The sequence below is a fragment of the Stegostoma tigrinum genome, chromosome 1, assembly GCF_030684315.1.
Source record: "Stegostoma tigrinum isolate sSteTig4 chromosome 1, sSteTig4.hap1, whole genome shotgun sequence".
In the NCBI taxonomy this organism is placed as follows: domain Eukaryota; kingdom Metazoa; phylum Chordata; class Chondrichthyes; order Orectolobiformes; family Stegostomatidae; genus Stegostoma; species Stegostoma tigrinum.
This window is the reverse complement of record NC_081354.1, coordinates 139436233-139455509: the sequence shown is the minus strand read 5'-3', so window position 1 is coordinate 139455509 and position 19277 is coordinate 139436233. Positions and strand designations below refer to the sequence as shown.

At 41.4% G+C, this 19277-nt stretch overlaps 1 protein-coding gene across 7 annotated transcripts in view; it reads right to left on the bottom strand.

Annotated features, from left to right (window-relative positions):
* ca9 (carbonic anhydrase IX) overlaps nt 1-18988 on the bottom strand; it is a 98377-nt gene extending 79389 nt beyond the window's left edge. For 3 of the 7 annotated variants that reach the window (XM_059649030.1, XM_048535365.1, XM_048535356.2), the window contains exon 1: nt 18701-18988. In XM_059649030.1, coding sequence (XP_059505013.1) covers nt 18701-18794 — 94 coding nt within the window. In that variant the 5' untranslated portion in view covers nt 18795-18988. Of the gene's footprint in view, nt 1-7401; nt 7475-18700 lie in introns of all 7 variants that reach the window. The other 4 variants (XM_048535312.1, XM_059649035.1, XM_048535339.1 and 1 more) reach the window with 2 other exon arrangements.
* Nucleotides 18989-19277: the final 289 nt, after the last annotated feature.

Sequence of the window (19277 nt, the reverse complement as noted above, 5' to 3'; positions counted from 1 at the left end):
TCCACGCATATCTCCCTTAAAAACTTTCCTCCTCTCACTTTGAACTCATGACCCGAAGTAATTGAATCCCCCACTCTGGGGAAAAGCATTTTGCTATCCATCCTGTCTATACCCCTCATGATTTTGTAGACCTCAATCAGGTCCCCCCTCAATCTCCATCTTTCTAATGAAAATAATCCTAATCTACTGGACCTCTCTTCATAGCTAGCACCCTCCATACCAGGCAACATCCTGGTGAACCTCCTCTGCACCCTCTCCAAAGCATCCACATCCTTTTGGTAATGTGGTGACAGTACTCCAAATGTGGCCGAACCAAACTCCTATACACTACGGGCAATTTAGCATGGCTGATCCACCTAGCCTGCACATCTTTGGACTGTGAGAGGAAACCGGAGCACCTGGAGGAAACCCACGCAGACATGTGGAGAATGTGCAAACTCCACAGACAGTTGCCCAAGGCTGGAATGGAACCCAGGTCCCTTGAACTGTGAGGTTGCAGTGCTAACCACTGAGCCACCGTGCCGGCCTTCCAGGCAGCTTCTATCCATGCTAGCACCATGGTGAGCCACAGTGAACCATACTTGTACACAAATTAATGCTGTTTCCCTAACTTTACTTTTGTTTAATATAAAAATAAGTGTATATTTAAACAAAAAGTCCAATGAGGTGCGCTTGAGGCAAAAGAGACCAATCATAGCTTCCATGCAATTCATTTCAGTTCACCCATTCAAATAATTTGTGCACAAATATGGTCCCTCTCAAATATGTTAGAATAGTCCCATTCTCATCATTATCCTTTTATACTTCGTTAGAAAAAAAATTGTTGTCTCTGCCTTCTAGGTTCCAGATTAAAATTGATCTTTGGTAGCTGCACAAAACTGCAAGCATTCTATGGTCAATATCTTTGTGGTATCTTTTCATTGGTTTGGATAATAATCTAATACATCAGCTTATTGCAATATATCAGCCCATATATTGCAATCACAACCTCAGCAATGTCTTGAAAAGATTTGCATAGCTTTACTAGCTTTTTGATTTAGCATGAGTATACATAATATCTTGATTCTCACTGTCTTTTATCTGCACTCCCAGCTTGAACCTCAACTGCTTGGTCAAGATTCTTTGGAGGAACCAGACGAAGAGAACATAAAAAGGGGGAGAAAAGGGTTGAAGAGGAGACATCCCCTGTGAGAGGGTTCAGAAATTTTAATCTGGGAAGGGGGCAGTGGTTGGAAAAGAATGGTTGGTGAGTTGATTGAGATGAGTTGAGAAGGGAAAAATCTAGCGATTAAGTGGTGGTTGAAAGATAAGTGGTGGTGGGAAAGGAATGTTAGGAAAGGAAGGAGATAAAGAGAAGATAAAGTGACAGAAGATATTGCTTTATCTTGAGGCTCTTTGCTCCTTATCAGTAAGTAAGGCCCTTCAACTCCCATATACAATAGCACTACTTTTATATTTCTTCATAATGGGTTCTCAAATGCAATGCTGAAGGCCCCACTCTTCATATTCATTCTAGAGTGATGTCTTCTCTTACTGATGCTGTTCGGGGTCGATTCGCTCAGCTGGCTGATTTGTTATGAAGATTAATATCAACAGCATAGGCTCAATTCTCCTTCCGAACCTCTTCCCTTCACCTTCAGCTTTAAACCACCGCCAGTCACCACTTTGTGATGAGAAAGCAGCTCTCTGATCTGGAAGGACAATGGCGACTTTACTTTTACTGATGTTGGAGCCATAGGATCAGATACAGTATCATGATTTACATGAAACTCACTGCATCACAGATGTGATGAGGATAAATAAAGGGAGTTGTAGGGAAGTGTGAATGATTTAAGGAAGGGATGGAAAGAGATTTTCCACACAAGCCTTCATCAGCAAGCTATTGGTGAATGGTGCATCAGCTTTCATAGCTCACCAAACCTTCGTAAAATGAAAGCCCAGGATTAAAATAGCTCAGACACCTGGTGAGGACTCCCAGCACTGTCATTCCACCCATTACCTGTGAAATGCTCACTGAAAGCTAAGACACAGTTACTGCCATATTCTCTGACTTAAGGGAGCAGAAATTTCATCGGGGGGGGGGGGTGCAGGGTGGGGTGGGTGGAAAAGAATGGTTGGTGAGTTGATTGAGATGAGCAGAGAAGGATAAAATCTAGGGATTAAGTTGGTTGAAAGATAAAGTATTAGTAATGGTGGGAAAGGAGGAGATTGGTCAGTATTATTCATCTAAGTGTCTTTTACATTACACAGTGGAGAGACCTGTGAAGAAGGTTTCCTGTGAACTCTCATTTAAAAATGTGCTTGCATCTTACTGGTTAGATTTGATCCTAATCTTTGCTTGAGATCAGAATAGGCAGTGTTTTTATAAACAATCTAGCACCAATACCCTTTACAACTTGACCAGCGACATTTATACCCATCATGTTTTTGCAGCCATTTAGCTTGTTTCCAGCAGCACCTGATTTTTAATTTTTGTAATTATCTATCTGCGTCAATTAATCAAATTATAGGTCATCCCTTCATTTATTTTTATTCAGTTGTTGACACTTTACTCACACCATCTGACATTTTTGATCACCAGGAGAGACTTATTGTTCAGCCTGCACTCACACCATTTGTACAACGTTTTGATCTGTCTGCCTACAAATTCTGTGCCTGTGTGTTTCTCCTCACCTCACCTGACAAAGGAGCAGAGCTCTGAAAGCTTGGTGATTCCAAATAAATCTGTTGTATTATAACCTGGTATCATATGACTTCTGACCTTGTTACTTGACTAGTCTGAGAGATTGCTCTCCAAACTTTGGTTCAAACCCCCAGATGGATGCTGGGTCCACAAAATTGTTTGTCATACTCATTTCTGGTGCCTTAATCATTGCTAGTTGTTCCATTTGCTTTAATTTTTTTTTGAAAAATTTTAAGCACTTTGTACAATTGAGTGGCTTGCTCGGGAAATTCTAAGGGCAGTTAAGAGTCAACCACACTGCTGTGGGACTGGAATCACATGTATGCCAGGCCAGGGAAAGATGGCAGAAATCCTTCCCTAATGGACATTACCAGATTATCTTTTGCAACAGTGTTTCATAAAACCAAAACATAGAAGTTGCTGTGGATACTCAGCAAGTCTGGCAGCATAGTCTAGAGAAAAATAAGTGTTAATGTTTCAGGTCCAATGACTGTTTTTCAGAACAGATTGTAGCTAGGAAACGGTTGGTATATATGCTGCAATGATTTCATCGTGACCATTAGATTTTGTTTAAAAATGTTTCACCACCTGCTGTAATTAGATTTGAACCCAAGTCCCCTGAACATTACCTGGTTCTTTAGATTTTAATGCAACGCTGGGCAGATTAAAAGCTTAAACGGACCTGGTATAACTGGAACAGAAAATTTGGGAGACTATTCAGCCTTTGGAAAGAGAAAGAGAGTGTGATCCTTCATTGAAGCTGCAATGAAAGGTAACATTCTTTTAAGTCATGAGGAATAAGAACCATTCGGTAAAGCTATGATCAATGTCGGAACTGTTTATTAAAGCTGCAAACAATGGAATTCATACACTGAAGTTGTGAAAAGGTGGCAATCCTACATTTTAGCTGTCAAGAACAGAAATGGTTCATTCACCTTCAAGGTAGCGGCTACACTGTCCATGGTGTCAAAGTGAAACAGCTGCAGTTATTGAAAATGAGATTTGTTTTCTCAAAAACTAGGATCACATCCAGATGTGGCACCATCAACAATATTGGCAGGAAGACTTAATTTCAGAGAGAAACCAAATAGAATTGGTCATCTTAGGCAAAACAAGTTTTGATAGACAGATTAACTTCCAAATTAGATCTAAATCAGAAGCTGAACAAGTAACTGCATAATTGTGTCCAAAAGTGTACCTAGCTGGTGGTGTTATAGCTTACCAAGGATTACAATGGTTATCTTTGAAGAGGGACAAGTGACATCAACATCATAGGGGAAAACAGCGTTTTTGTACTGTATGAGGACAGTGCTTATTTGTCGCAAAGCAGATTGACTGGTAGATATGTGCCATACAGAATGCATTGATGAGACGCTAACTTATAGTTAACTTCCAAATTTTATTTAAAGCTAAACCAGGTAGATTTGTTTTCTAATTTCAGTTTTTGAATTGGAGTTACTGAATATTTCTTTCAGGGAACAGATTGGTTACTGCAAACAAACTCACTTTTTATACAAAACATTGTTGGCTTGTCTTTCAATTACAGTAATGCTTGAGAGTTAGATCTCAATGCATTTCCAACAACTACACTATTGTACTGGTGCAAAGGTCACCCATGTTGAGTTTCTGTGCTGGTTATTTCTTTTCCTCTCTCCAGTCAGTGCATTTTAAAAAACTCATTTTAAGATGTTTTAGTAAAAATTGAAAACATGATTTTTAATGGTCCAATGAAAACCAGTCAATAATTGTAGACGTAGACCACTTTGATTGGTATCACAATCCATGGGAATCGTATGCAACTATCCTTAAATGACATAAGTCTCGGACTATCAGCAAAAAAAAAAGGTTTACGACCATAAATGCAGCTGAACATGAAACTGAGAAAATTTGAAACAAAATTGTTTTGGATATGGTCATTTGGATTCCTGAATCCATTATGTGGGTGGGAATTTCTTAAAACTCTCACCACTGGCTATATGCCTACCTGCAATGTGCAGAGTTTCAGAATTAATCTTTGTGGAACAAATTGTTCAAACATTAATATTATTGGCTTACTTTATGTGCTAGTAATTTCCTGACTACATCTATTTGTCAACATGGTGTTGAAATCTTGCTCTGGGCTATTAATAAAACATACATCCAAGGCATCAGGTTGGAATTCCTTTGTACATATTAACAAAAGGCATTAACACATTAATCAATCTTTTGTCAAACTAGGGAACTAAACGCTTTCATACTAATGTGCTTCATAATGCAATTTCAGTTTTGCAATGCTCAGCAGCTAAACACCTCAATTTTCACCTAATTGACCTGATAGAGTATTGCATTCAATTACAAAACTATAACCAAATTTTATTCCAATCTAGCTCTACGCTAGGCTGGAAAAGGTATGCTCTGGCTTGGAGTGGCACTCCCACCTCAGCAGAAGTGCATTCAAGTCCCACTCTTGAAAACCGAGAACATAAATCTGACTGGCATTTCAGAGCTGTGCTGAGGAAATGTTGCACTATCGGAAATTATGCCTTTTGGAGAGATGTTGAACAGAGACCATAGGTCTGAGCTTTCCTTTTCAATTCACAAACTGAGTTTGAATGAGAGGGGACATCGGGTATGATTTCATCTGGAAGAGGCTATTAAAGAAGCTGCATCTACCAGTGCTCGGGAAGCTGAGCGATTGGAGACCGTGGGCAGGGCCAAAGCAGAATGTCTGGGCGGCTGACAGACCCATTGTGAAAGTTATTTACTGCTGAGGTGAAAAGAGAAGAGGCACAAGCAGAGCTGCCACACTGCTGGTAGAAACATAGAAGCTAGGAGCAGGAGGAGGCCATTCAGCCCTTCAAGTCTGCTCCACCATACTTCACGATCATAGCTGATCATCCAACTCAATAACCTAATGCTGCTTTCTCCTCATAACCTTTGATCTTGTTCACCCCAAGTGCTATGTCTAGTCACCTCTTGAATACGTTCAATGTTTCAGCATCAACTATTTCCTATGGTAATGAATTCCACAGGCTCACCACTCTTTGGGTGAAGAAATGTCTTCTCATCTCCGTCCTAAACCGTCTACCCCAAATCCTCAGGTTGTGACCCTGGTTCTGGACACTCCCACCATCAGGAACATCACCCCTGCATCTACCCTGTCCAGTCCTGTTAGAACTATATAAGTCTCTGGAGATTCCCCACTTATTTGTTTTCACTGGAGTTGAGACAATCTGAACCTAGTCAGTTAATCTCTCCTCATACGTCAGTCTCGCCATCCCCAGAATCAGCCTGGTAAGCCTTCACTGCATTCCCTGAAGAGCAAGAGCATCTTTCCTCAGGGATGGAGACCAAAACTGCACACATCATTCCAGGTGCATTTTCACCAAGGCCCTGTACAACTGCAACAACACATCCCTGCTCCTGTACTCAAAACCTCGCACAATGAAGGCCAACATACCATTATCCTTCTTTACTGCCTGGTGCACCTGCAGGTTTACATTCAGCGACAGGTGCACAAGAACACCCAGGTCCCACTGCACACTCCCCTCTCCAACTTATAGCCATTTGGGTCATAAACTGCCTTGTTTTTGCTTCCAAAGTGGATAAACTCACATTTATCCAAATTATACTTCATCTGCCATTGATTTGCCCACTCAGCCAACCTGTTCAGATCATACTGAAGGACCTAAGAATGGCAGCCAATTCCTCTTGCGCCATATGATCCTGAGGGTTTCTCTCTGTGGGCAATGAGCAAACAATTGCAAGTATTTGTCTACAGACAGCCTCAGGACTGCTGCTCTCACCTTCCCTCACATTGGGAGACTGGAGGTTAAACTGCCTCCACTTAACTGGATTCCAGCCACCTACAGGTGGGTTGAAGTCACCAATTTGGAGCAATGTCTGGTTTAAAAAGAATTCAGGTTGGAACTAATTGGAGAGCCAATCCAATGCATTTATTTTTGCTGTCATTATTTTTCTGACCACTTTCTTCCTAACCATATCACTCTCCCTCCCCACGAAAAACGCACTTGCAATCTCAGCTAACAGACAGATATAAAACAACATTCCAAGCTGCTATTTGAAGAATAGCTAAGTTGTCGTGCTAACATTTATCCCTTAAAATCAACAACTAAAACAGATCATCAACTCATGTCTTTCATTACTTCTTGTGGGATGTTGTTTAAAGCAAATTTGGAGTGGTTTTAATTGCCTTGCATGACAACACAGACTGCTCTTAAAGTAAATCATTTACATGTAAACATTTTATGTTGGCCTGATGCCATGAAAATGCAACATAACTACAAGTTTTTTTTCCTCTTCCGTTTGGAAGCACTTGAATTGATATGTTTCATTCGCACATTAGATTCTTGTAGGAGGCCAATTCATAATGATCGCTGTGGATCACACCACAAGTAAGCATAGAGATTGGTGTATTGACTATTTGCTCCCAATGAAAATTGAAGTACAAATGATATGTTCTGTTAGTCATTGCGTATTGCAAATTAATTGCTGATTTCTGTGCATTGTCTGTTTGCAGAATACCGAATTGCTCACTCATTCATGCTAATTCAACAAAAATGTGAAATGAAAAAGAAATAACTCTGCCACAGGGAATAAAATTAGTCTGATGCTTAGGACAATTTTTAAGACTAAAATGTGTTCTATTTCATGCAATAAATACTTTCTTCACAATTCTAAGCTTTGTGATTAAACATAGAAGTTACATTAAAACTCACCTCAGTTTCCAGTCCCTGACTACCATCTACGAAGCACAAGTCAGGAGTGTCGTGGAATACTCTTCATTTACACCTTCAACAAAATTCAAGCAACTTAAAACCATTCGGGACAGAGCTCCATTGCTCACTTTCAACAATCACTCCCTCTACCAATGTATGGTGCCAGTAGCACTTAACATCCACAGAAGATACTGCAGTAACTCACCATGCCTTCACCGCCACCGCCCCCCCCACCCCAGTCCTGCCTAAATACCTTCTAAACCTATATCCTCTGCAAGGATAAAAACAGCATAATAAATAAGATAATCACCAGCTGCAGGCTCCCAAAAAACCACTCAGCATCCTAATGTGAAACATATTGCCATTCCTCATTGTCACTGGATCAGAATCCCTCCCCAAAAGCATCATGGGTCTACCTAACCCCGATGGAATTCATCAGTTCAAGAAGGGAGCCCACCACCACCTTCTCAAGGAGAGTAATGCCCTTATCCCTGAAATAAATTTAAGTGTGCAGAACTGGCAATTTTTCACAACTTTACAGTTTTATGCTTGGCCTGAAAGCAGATAAACCACCAGGACCAGATGGACTACACCCCAGTTCTTGAAGAGATAGCTAAAGAGGTGTTAGTGGTGATCTTTCAGGAATCGCCACAGTCAGGGAGGGTCCCAGAGGACTGAAAAATCGCTAATGTGACACCCTTGTTTAAAAAGGGAGTAAAACAAAAGACAGAAAATTACAGACCAAATTAGCCTAACCTCGGTTCCTCAGTTTTGAGGAAGGGTCACCGGACCCAAAATGTTAACTGTTTTTCTTCTTCACAGATGCTACCAGACCTGCTGAGCTTTTCCACCAACTCTTTGTTCCCGATTTACAGTAACCACAGTTCTTTCAGTTTTTATTTTAACCTAACCTCAATCGTGGCTAAGATTTTAGAGTCACTTGTGAAGGACGAGATTTCTTAATACTTGGAAGTGCATGGTAAAATAAGGCAAAGTCAGCATGGTTTCACCAAGGGGACGTCATGCCTAACAAATCTGTTAGAATTCCTTGAGGAAGTAATGAGCAGGTTCGACCAAGGACAGCCAATGGATGTAATCTACCTGGAATTCCAGCAGGCCTTTGACAAAGATGCCACACAGGAGGCTGCTGAGTAAGATAAGGTCTCATGGCGTTAAAGGCAAGGTGCTAGCATGGATAGAAGATTGGCTGTCTGGCAGAAAGCAGACAGTGGGATTAAAAGGGTTTTTCTCAGGATGGTAGCCGGTGACAAGTGGTGTTCCACAAGGGCCAGAGTTGGGACCACAACTTTTCACTTTATACATTAATGATCTAAATGAAGGAACTGTGGGCATTCTGGCTAAGTTTGCAGATGAAATAGAGATAGGTAGAGGGACAGGTAGTATTGAGGATGCAGGGGACTACAGAAGGATTTGGACAGGTTAGGAGAGTGAGCAAAGAAGTGGCAGATAGAGTACAATGTGGGAAAGAGAGAGGTCAAACACTTTGGTAAGAAGAATTAGAAGCACAGACTATTTTTTTTAAAAATGGGGAGAAAATTCAGAAGTCTGAAGTACAAAGAAACTTGAGTTCTAGTCCAGGATTCTTTCAAGGTGAACCTGAGGGTGAGTCAGTAGTCAGGAAGGCACATGCAACTTTGGCATTTATTTTGAGAGGACTTGAATATAAAAACAGGGATTTACTACTGAGGCTGTAGGAGGATCTGGTCAGGCTGCATTTGGAGTATTTTGTGGAGTTTTGGGCCCCATATATCTTGTGAAGAATGGTCCCAGCAATGAAAAGCTTAACATGACGAACATTTGAGGACTCCGGGTCTATACTCAGAGTTTAGAAGGATGAGGGAGGATCCAATTGAAACTTACAGAATACTGAAAGGCCTGGACAGAGTGGATATTGGGGAGAGGTTTCCATTGATAAGAGAGACTACTCTAAGGCTGTGCCTTCAGGTCCTAAAGGGAAGGCCTTTTAGAACAGAGATACGGAGAAACTTCTTTAGCTAGAGAGTGGTGAATCTATGGAATTATGCCACAGAAGGCTGGGGGCCAGGTCACTGAGTACATTTAAGATTGAGATGGATAGGCCCTTGATCGTTAAGGGGATCAAGGGTTATGGGGAGAAAGCGGGAGAATGGGGTTGAGAAACTGGTCAGTCTTTATTGACTGGAGAAGCAAACTTGATGGGCTGAATGGCCTAATTTATGTTCCTATGTCTAATGGTCTTAAGGTCTAAATAAAGGGACATATTTTTTAGATGATTAAGTTCCAATATTCAGAAACATGTTCTTCATTATGAGGCAAATGTTCTTTACCCTTTCTTGTGGCATTTTCAATGCATGTAAGCCTTACATTCACTAGCATGCTTAAAGGGTAATAAAGGAATAATGCTTAGCATGAATGGCAGGAACAGTAATAAAATGTGGAGCTAAAGAAACACAGCTGATCAGACAGCAGAGGAACAGGGAAGTTGACGTTTCGGGTCGGGACCCTTTTCTGACCTGCTGTCCAAGTCCACACCCTTTAGTCTGACTCCAGCATCTGCAGTTCTTACTATCTCTAACAGTAATAGACTCAATCAACTCAAGAGACTTTAAAAGTTGTTCTTATGTTCCTATACCGCTGGAAGTAATTGATGTCAACACATTGAATGTATTCAAGAAGCAGCTAGAGAAAGTACTTGGGGTGAATGGGATCAAAGGTTATGGGGAGAAAGCAGGCTATTGAATTGGATGAGATAATAGCAACTGCAGATGCTGGAGAACTTGAGATAACAAAATTTTAGAAAATTTTCTGACGAAGGGTCTAGGCCCAAAATATCAGCCTTCTTGCTCGTCTGATACTGCTTGGCCTGCTGTGTTCATCCAGCTCTACACCTCGTTATCAATTGAATTGGATGATCAGCCATGATCATGAAGAATGGCAGAGCAAGCTCAAACGGCCGAATAGCCTCCTCCTGTTCCTATCTTCTACGTTCCTATGCTATGCATGTTAACAATTCTGGTGTGATATTTGGGGAGATTCTATTTAGCATCATTTCTCCTTTAGAGTTTTCAGAAAGTAAAGGAGAAACTAGGTAGACGACTTTCTCCCCATAACACTACACTGAAAACTTTTCACTATTCCAGCACAAACAATAGTTTCTTGCTCTTTTACCTTTCCACCTGGAAGAGACCACTTGTAGAACAATAAAATCCCCAAGTGTGGAAGTAAGCCATTTGGCCCATTGAGTCCACACTGACCCTCCAAACACCATCCCATCCAGACCCACCTCCCTATCCTATCCCTGTAACTCTGCATTTTCCACAGCTAACACATCTAGCCTGTATATCCTCAGGCACTATGGGGGAAATTTAGCACGGCCAATCCATCAGAGCTGCATATCTTTGGACTTTGGGAGGAAACCGGAGCACCCAGAGGAAACCCATGTTGACGTGGTGAGAACGTGCAAACTCCACACAGACAGTCGCACAAGGGTAGAATTGAACCTGGGTCCCTGGTACAGTGAGGCAGCAGTGCTAACCACTGAACCACTGTGCTGCCCTAAAGCACCTTTCCCTCATTCTGGGTTTCCCCCACAGGAATATGGACTATGATTAAGAGATTAGCACATGGGTAATCTTGGGACAGACCTCATCACTTGTTACCAAAGTTTTAATGAACAAATTCCAAACATTGAAGTTGCTTCCAGTCGTATAATTCTATCATAAAATTTTAGAAGGCCACACTCCAAACTCGCGGGATTCACAAAATATTGTATGGATGTGGTGCCAATTTGTATCAATGAATTGAGGTTAAGCCGATGTTACAGTTTGGAAGATTTAATGTTATAAAGATGCTATGGTCAGCACTTTTGTTCTTAGACTAGGTCCCAATATTGGAACCAAGTACATTTCCTGACTGCACAATGTCAGAAATGGTCTTGCACCCAATTTTTGTACAATTGTACAAATGGTTGGAGGGTGTAGTCACTGAGCAATTATAGACGACTTAGCTCATCCTGAATGAGGAGTGGCAATAGAAGGTTCTGTAGTACTGAGACTATGACAGCCTGGTGAGGCAGGCAAGAGAAAGATTCACCTCAGTGCCAACAAATAAAACGAGTAAAAACAAATATGGTTAGGGCTGCCAGACCACTACTGTGAAGGGGGAGGGTGGCATGCAGCTGCAGCTATGTTGGTATGGTGCCCGCAGGAAGTGGGGCTGGGGCTGGGTGTGAGGAGAGGGAGGGCTTCACACTGATCCTGGAAACTGCCACAAAGTCTGCCATAAGGAAGCTGCCAGGTCCTGTGGCAATGGACTTGGGTCAGGAGTTATGCAAGGCACGAGTGGAAATTTCCTGTCTTCGGTCTCAAATGACCTCTCCTGTAGCCTCTTCTCCCTCTCATTTCATCAAGCTGCATCCTAAATGACCTGGTGCCCAAATCGCTTCAACCACTCCATGTGGTAGCACATTCTGTATTCTTGTCACTTTATGCACATAGCTTTGTGAAGGTTAGCCACCATTTCACAAGTTTAAAAAAATTCCAGAAAAAGAGGACAACAACGTGAACAGGCTGCTTTGGTCAGTTCCATCTGTTGTAGTCAACAGGTCAAGTGACAGCTGGTTATTCCCTCCGACCATTGTCAGATACCCATAGATGGAGCAAAACAAGAAGATCTACTGTTTTTGTTGCAGTCATGTTTGAACTGCTAAATGCCGAAAAATCTTAAATTAGGATCTTTGATATAGGATTTTAATCCTCACTATTGACGAATAATGACCTGAAGATAAATGGGCAGAGCTGTGACTCAGTGGTTAGCACTGCTGCTGCAGCATAGTGCCAGGGACCTAGGTTCAATTCCAGCTTCAGACTGTCTGTGTGGAGTTTGCACATTCTCCTAGTGTCTGCATGGGCTTCCTTCCACAGTCCAAAGAGGTTGGGTGGATTGGCCATGTGAAGTGTAGGGTTACAGGGATAGGGCAGGGTGAGAGTCTGGGTGGGATATTTTGCATAAAGTCGGTGTGGACTTGTTGGGCCATATACCTGCTTCCACACGATAGGGAGTCTAAGGATTCAATAATGAATTTTGAAGAATTCATTATACAAGGCCCAGTAACCATTAACAGTAATAGTTACTGTAAAACACAACTATATTGAGTTAGAGTTGTAAACTTCATGCTTCTTGTTACCACACTACCAGAAGGATGTCGATGCTTTGTAGAGGGTACAGAATAGGTTTACCAGGATGTTGCCTGGTATGGGGGATTTCAGCTATAAAGAAAAATTGGCTGTGTTTTCACTGGAACACAGGAGGTAGAGGGGCAACTTGATAGAAGTTTAAAAGATTGTGAATGGCATGGATAGAGTGGGTAGTATGAGGCTTTTTCCCCCCAGAACAGAGACGGCAGTTACCATGGGGGACACAGGATCAAGGTGCGGGGGGTGGGGGGGTGGTATAGTTTGAGAGAAATGTGTGTTTTAAAAACACAAAAGGGTGGTGAGTGCCTGAAGACCCTGCCAGAGGAGGTGATGGACCAGGCACAATAGCAACATTCAAGAAACATCTGGACGAATACATGAATAGAAAGGGAATAGAGAATATAGATCCTGTAAGTAAAGGTGGTTTTAGTTTGGAAAGGCAAAATGTCTCAGCGCAGGCTTGAAAGGCTGATGGGCCTGTTCCTGTGCTGCATTGCTTGCTGTTTATGCAGCTCCAGGGCAACATCCTGTAATCTAAAAGGGTCCAATCAAATCAAAGTTATGACACTTCACATACCTTTTCCTGTCTGTCAAGCCTTTTTAAAATCACCAGAGAATGGTGCTTATAAGCCTGCATCTGTACAAAAGGTTTGAAAGCTCAAGTATTAGTTGTAGAACCAGAGTTCCTGGCATATGGATCTCTGATGAAGGGTCTAGGCCTGAAACGTCAGCTTTTGTGCTCCTGAGATGCTGCTTAGCCTGCTGTGTTCATCCAGCCTCACATTTCATTTTCCTGGCACATGGCTATGTTTTTCTTGTTAACCAGCTGCTGAGGCACCAAACTCTGGAATTCCCTACTTAAAAATCTTTGTCTTTCTACATCTCTCACCTCCTTTAGGTCAAAATTTGTTCCTAAATTGTAGCTTGTAGGCCTGCTGCTAAATCATGCGTGTACGGATAAAAGACAAATCCTGTGCTTGGTCTCAAATCACGCTATAATAAAATGCACTTGTCATAAAATATGCAATAACATTTCAGATCATGTTTGGTTTTCCTTCTCATTTTTCAATCATCCTTCTGCCTGGCTTCCTGACAAAGGAGTGCACTCCGTTCTCCCAGTTCCTTTGATCATGCAGCTTACTACAAAAAAAAATCCCTTTTCTTAACAGAGGATTATCCTCACCGAGTTTGGTGGAGCCCTCAGCTGTATCAGTTCCATTTTCTACATGTCAGCTATCAGCATTCTCCCATCAACACTTCCCCTCAGCATTCTTCCATGCTAACACAGGAGATGCAACATCTGCTCTTTTACCTCCTCCCCACTCACCATCTGAGGTCCCAAATATACCTTCCACGTTAAACAGTGATTTAGTTAGTTATCGGTCTTTCAATTTACACTACTGCTAACTGTGCTGGAGAGTCTTAATGTAGATTGAGTGACTGCTTGACAGAACAGCTCCATTCAGTCAGTCTTCAAGCAAAACTCAAAGCGTTTTTTGGCCTATCATTTTTATTCTTCACTCCACTATCAGTCTGATCTTTCTGAACATGGCTTTCTAAGCCGTCATAATGAAGCTCAACCCAAGATCAAGGAATAGCACCAGATCTTTTAAATGGGCATTTTACAGCCTTCCAGAGTCAGCACTGAGTTCAACAATTTCAGATCATAATCTCTATCCCTGGCAACTCTTGATGGTAACTCTGCATATTACATTTACACTGCACTAGATATTGTTGTCTCTTAAGTGATGGTGCAAAAATAAGGGTCAATCATTCCATAAATACCACAGATTACCAGTGGATCTTCTGCTCCCCCTTCCCTTCCTCACTTGCTTAAAAGAAGTTCCAATTTTAATAATTTGCTCTTCTTTTGCCACAGGTGATGAAGGCCTATTGAGTGTATCCAACATTTTCTGCTGGATTGAGGGAAGGTCACTGGACCCGAAACGTTAACTCTGATGCTACCAGACTTGCTGAGCTTTTCCAGCAATTTCTGTTTTTGTTTCAGCATTTTCTGCTGTTGTTTTATAATTGGCTCAGTGAATTCGTGGGTCAATGCATAGTTGGCACAGCCTTTAATTATGAGTGGGGGGCATGATTTATTCTAATTTGCATTGATAGGATAAAGCCCATTTTTACTCCAGGAGTAAGCCAGCCTGGCACGTGCCAAAGCAACTAGCAAACCAATCTAACCTCCACTGTGTAAGGCACCAGAGGCTTCATCACCCTTACCTTATGCAAATGTTCAAAGTCACCTTCCCATTCTGGTACCAAAGGGCGGGCCAGCTGGCAGGGGTGCTATGCTGAGTATCAGTACTGGGTAATAATCTTTTGTACTATAGGTGGTCTGAGGCAGAGCAGGCCTGAACATTGCCTTTGGGCTTAGTTACAGAATAAGGAGTCAGAAACTGCCGCTGTACAACCATTGGCAGATTATGGATGCGATTAGCCACTCCAAGGCTGATCTCACGCAGGTTTTCATGGAGATGCCACCATTAAGCACCCTATAACTTTCCTAAAAAGCAGGCCCTTTTCTGCCCAAAGCCACTGGCATTTTCCAGTGTGGGCAAGTGGAACCATCACTGGTCACTCAGTGCCTACAGTTTCAGGGAAAAACAGAGGGGAGATATAAATTTGCATTTATTTATAGCCCTCCATAACTTTGATATTCTCATAGCACTGTGCAGCCAATGAAATGCTGCAGTCTGCTGCTGGTATGGTACCTCTGATCTGACGGATGTAACTACCTGGTGCAGTACAATAACCATGATGGGATTATTGTATGAAATTTTGATGCTATAAGCCCAGGTTGTTCTGAAGAATCAAGCGATTCCTTATGAAGAGTCACTATAAGTGCAAGGACAATGTAACTGTAAAGGTCACCTATTTAAGACAGACAGAAATTTCTTCTGTTCTGTGGGTAGTGAATCTGTATAAGTCCCTATTTTCCCAGCTACTATCAGTTCCGTGGAAGGGTCACCAGACCCAAAACATAACTGATTTTTTTCCTCTACAGATGCTGCCAGACCTGCTGAGCTTTTCCAATAGCTTCTGTTTTTATTCCTGATTTACAGCAACTGCAGTTCTTTCAGTTTTTAAGTCAGTCAATCTGTGGAGTTTATTACTGCAGAAGCCTCTAGAAGCCAGGCTGTTAATTAGATTCAAGGCTGATATTGACAGATTTTTAATCAATAAGGGCGTCAAGGGGGTTATGGGGACAAGGCAGGAAGGTGGAGTTGAGGATCGTTAAATCAGCCATGATCTCACTGAGTGGTGGAGAAGATTTATTGGGCTGAATGGTCTATTCTGCTCTTGTCTTGTGGTCTTAGGCTAGGTCTGGGCAAAATCTGTTACAAACTTTGAGGTTTTTAATTTTTGCAGCATATTAAGTTTGCAGTTACTCTTTATACTTTGAAACTCAAAAGTAGATTTTAGGATCTGCCTTAAAATGCAGCAATGATGAACGTGGTCTGTGATTACATTCCTTTTCCTGATAGCTCTCACAGCTCCCAACCATTGGCTCTAATCCCCCACGTCACAACTTTCTTAATAAACTGGATTCCAGGAAAGAGGACTAGGCCCTTTGGCGAATCTGGAAACCCTTTTACAATGAGCACTGCCACAGGTTTTTGACATTAAGAATTTAGAAGGCCCACTGAGGGGTCAACTAGGACAGGTGACCCATGGCAGGAGTCAGAGACAGAAAAATTAGTGAACTGCATTTAATTTTTGGTGGTAGCTGGAATAGGAGAAAAGCTGGAAAGGTCCACCTGGTTTTGCAAGTTATCCTCAGATCTTCCGGCACCTGGTCTTCTCTCCTGGCAATGGCATCACAGAAGTATGGAAGTGGATCAGCTGTCAACTGCCCACTCTAGTGTGCATTTTGTAGCAAAAACCATTCCCTTGCATGCCCAGAATTCTTTCCCTGTCTGCCTCCCTTGATGTCACTCCTTACAGGAGCACACAGGAATCTGTCCTGCTTATTCAAATGCGACACGAGATACAAGGTAAAATGGCCCTACCTTATGCTGAGCTCCGCTCAGCAGTTTCTATCCTGCATTTCAGCTCTGCCTCCAGCTAGATGCGCCCATTTAAATTTAACTACTCCATGCTAATACGCCAGCATTTGACTATCAATGCAAGGTAAATGAGGAAAGACAAGTGAGGAAAGTGAAGTGGAAAAAAATCCACCAATGCTTGAGTTACCATCCTATCAGGTTTCAAAACACCTACTGAGAGCGCGCAATATCAAAAAGCTTACAGATTCACCAAAACATTTAGTGGTTATTTTAATTTTTAAAAATTATGACCTTATCCTAACCAAATTTTGGGCCTTGAATTGAAGTCAGATCCAAACAAGGAAGGAAGAACAGAGAGAGGAGTAGAAGAAAAAGAGATTACACCACAGACAAAGTGAAAAAAAGCAGCATTAAAGGATGAATGCGAGCTTAAAGAGAAAATAGTTGTATATAATACATACAGACATAGTTAGATCTCATTGATATATTTATACAGCATTTTCATTACCTCAAAATGATCCACAACTAGTTATTACTGTACAGTACTCTTATTGTGACAATGTAAGGAACATGTCAGATTATGCAAGTGCAGTAAGATCTCACAAATGGCAATAAGACAAATAACTGGGAAGTCTGATTTAGAGATGTTGGCCAGGATACCAGGAGAATTCTATTGCTCTTCTCTAAATAACACAGTGGGATCTTCTAGGTCCACCTGAGATGGCAAAATGCTGCTTTCTCATTCATAAGGCGGTACCCCATCCAAAGTTTTGCACTATATAACTGCAGGCCTGTTCCTTTTTTTAAAAAAAATATAGTTGCCAATATCTTGAAGGACAAAGCCAGGTGATTATCTACATTATTTTCCAAAGCTTAAAAAAGTTTATTCCCACTGTATGTGCTTCAGCTTACTACTTTTTGCAAACTTACACAAAGTCAGAGTCATACAGCAAGGAAACAGACCCTTCAGTCCACTTCCTACATACTGATCAGATATCCTCCATTAATCTAGTTCCATTTGCCAGCATTTGGCCTATATCCCTCTAAGCCCTTCTTATTCATATAGATGCCTTTTGATTGTTGTTGTACCAGACTTCACCACTTCCTCTGGCAACTCATTCCGTACACTCACCACCCTCTGAAAAAAAATTGCCCCTTCAGTCCCTTTTAAATCTTTCCCCTCTTACCTTAAACTTATGCCCCCTCATTTTGGACTCCCCCACCTGGGGAAAAACACCTTGGCCATTCACCCTATCTATGCCCCTCATGATTTTATAAACCTCCAGAAAAGAAGGTCACCCCTCAGCTTCGGAGGCTCCAGGGAAAATAGCCCTGGCCTATTCAGTCTCTCCCTATAGCTCAAACCCTCCAACCCTGCAAGTTTTTTCTGCACCTTTCAACTTTAGCAACATCTTTCCTGGAAGGAGACCAAAATTGAACAAGTATTTCAAAAGTGGCATAACTAATGTCCTGCACAGCAGCAACATGACCTCCCATCTGCTAAGCTCTCTGAAATGTCTATTTCAAGTATTGAATAGATTATTATTTGCGCAGGTCATTACAGGGACCACCGAATAGATAAAGCGACCAGTGAAGAAAAATGATTACATGGAACATTCGAACATGTTGTATATGTCAGGAAACAATTAGTAACGTTAAATTCTAACAAACAAATGATCTATTAGACGCGAATAAACACATTCACACTTACACAGTCATTTTAAATTCCAGAGCATGTCTTGAGGCTTCACAAACTGAAATGATTGCACTGTACAGAAACTGTATACGAAGATCGAGTCAGACTGTTTCATGCTTTAAAAAGGTATTCAACTGGGTAGCCCGGTAACCGAGTTCTATGCATCCTTGTTAAAATTTAAGGAAAATCCCATTTTATAATTTAAATTTACACTAATCTTTCATTCCTTGCCTTATCAAAAAGACTTTCACATTGTTAACAACTATTTGCTGAAAGCACATTTCTGAGATAGCAGTAACAAATACAGGAGATCAATTTGTTCCCCATGGTAAGATTTTTCAAATCAATCGAAATGAAACATTTCCTGTCGAAGCAACAAATCGTCTTACCTTCATGCTTTCCTTCTTGTTGAGGACCTAGGCTTGTATCACATGTACCAGTTGCTAACAGCTGAGGCAGTATCAGAAACAATAATCTGCGCATTATATAAAACGTTCTACGTTTATGCCTTTAAATAAAAAAGCCTCAAGCGAGCTCACGGCTAACTCTTAAGGCTGTCCCAAATCTATTCGGCTAATGTATGGTCTCACTAGCATTAAATGCTGTAGTAACCTCTGTTTGAGAGGCTATATCTTCTCCAGAGCTCTCTGTGTTAAACGTCAAGTGAATGGCATGCTGTCTTAAATACCTAACAATTAAAGGTGATACTTCGTCCTTGTGTCCACATTGCATTATTTTGGCAGGCAAAAAATAAGTCTTTGCTGAGAGTTACAGCCTGTAATGCGATTCCACACAGTGTGCAACACTGATACAATAGTAGGAACAGAGTGCAGGATTAAAGGTAATTTTTTTTAGGATGTTTTGAAGTGGAACAACAGACTTTCTTGTACCGTTCATTAATTATATTTATATTTTTAAACTTCTACATTAATGTTTTGCAAGAGAACATTGTCATAGCACTTGGTT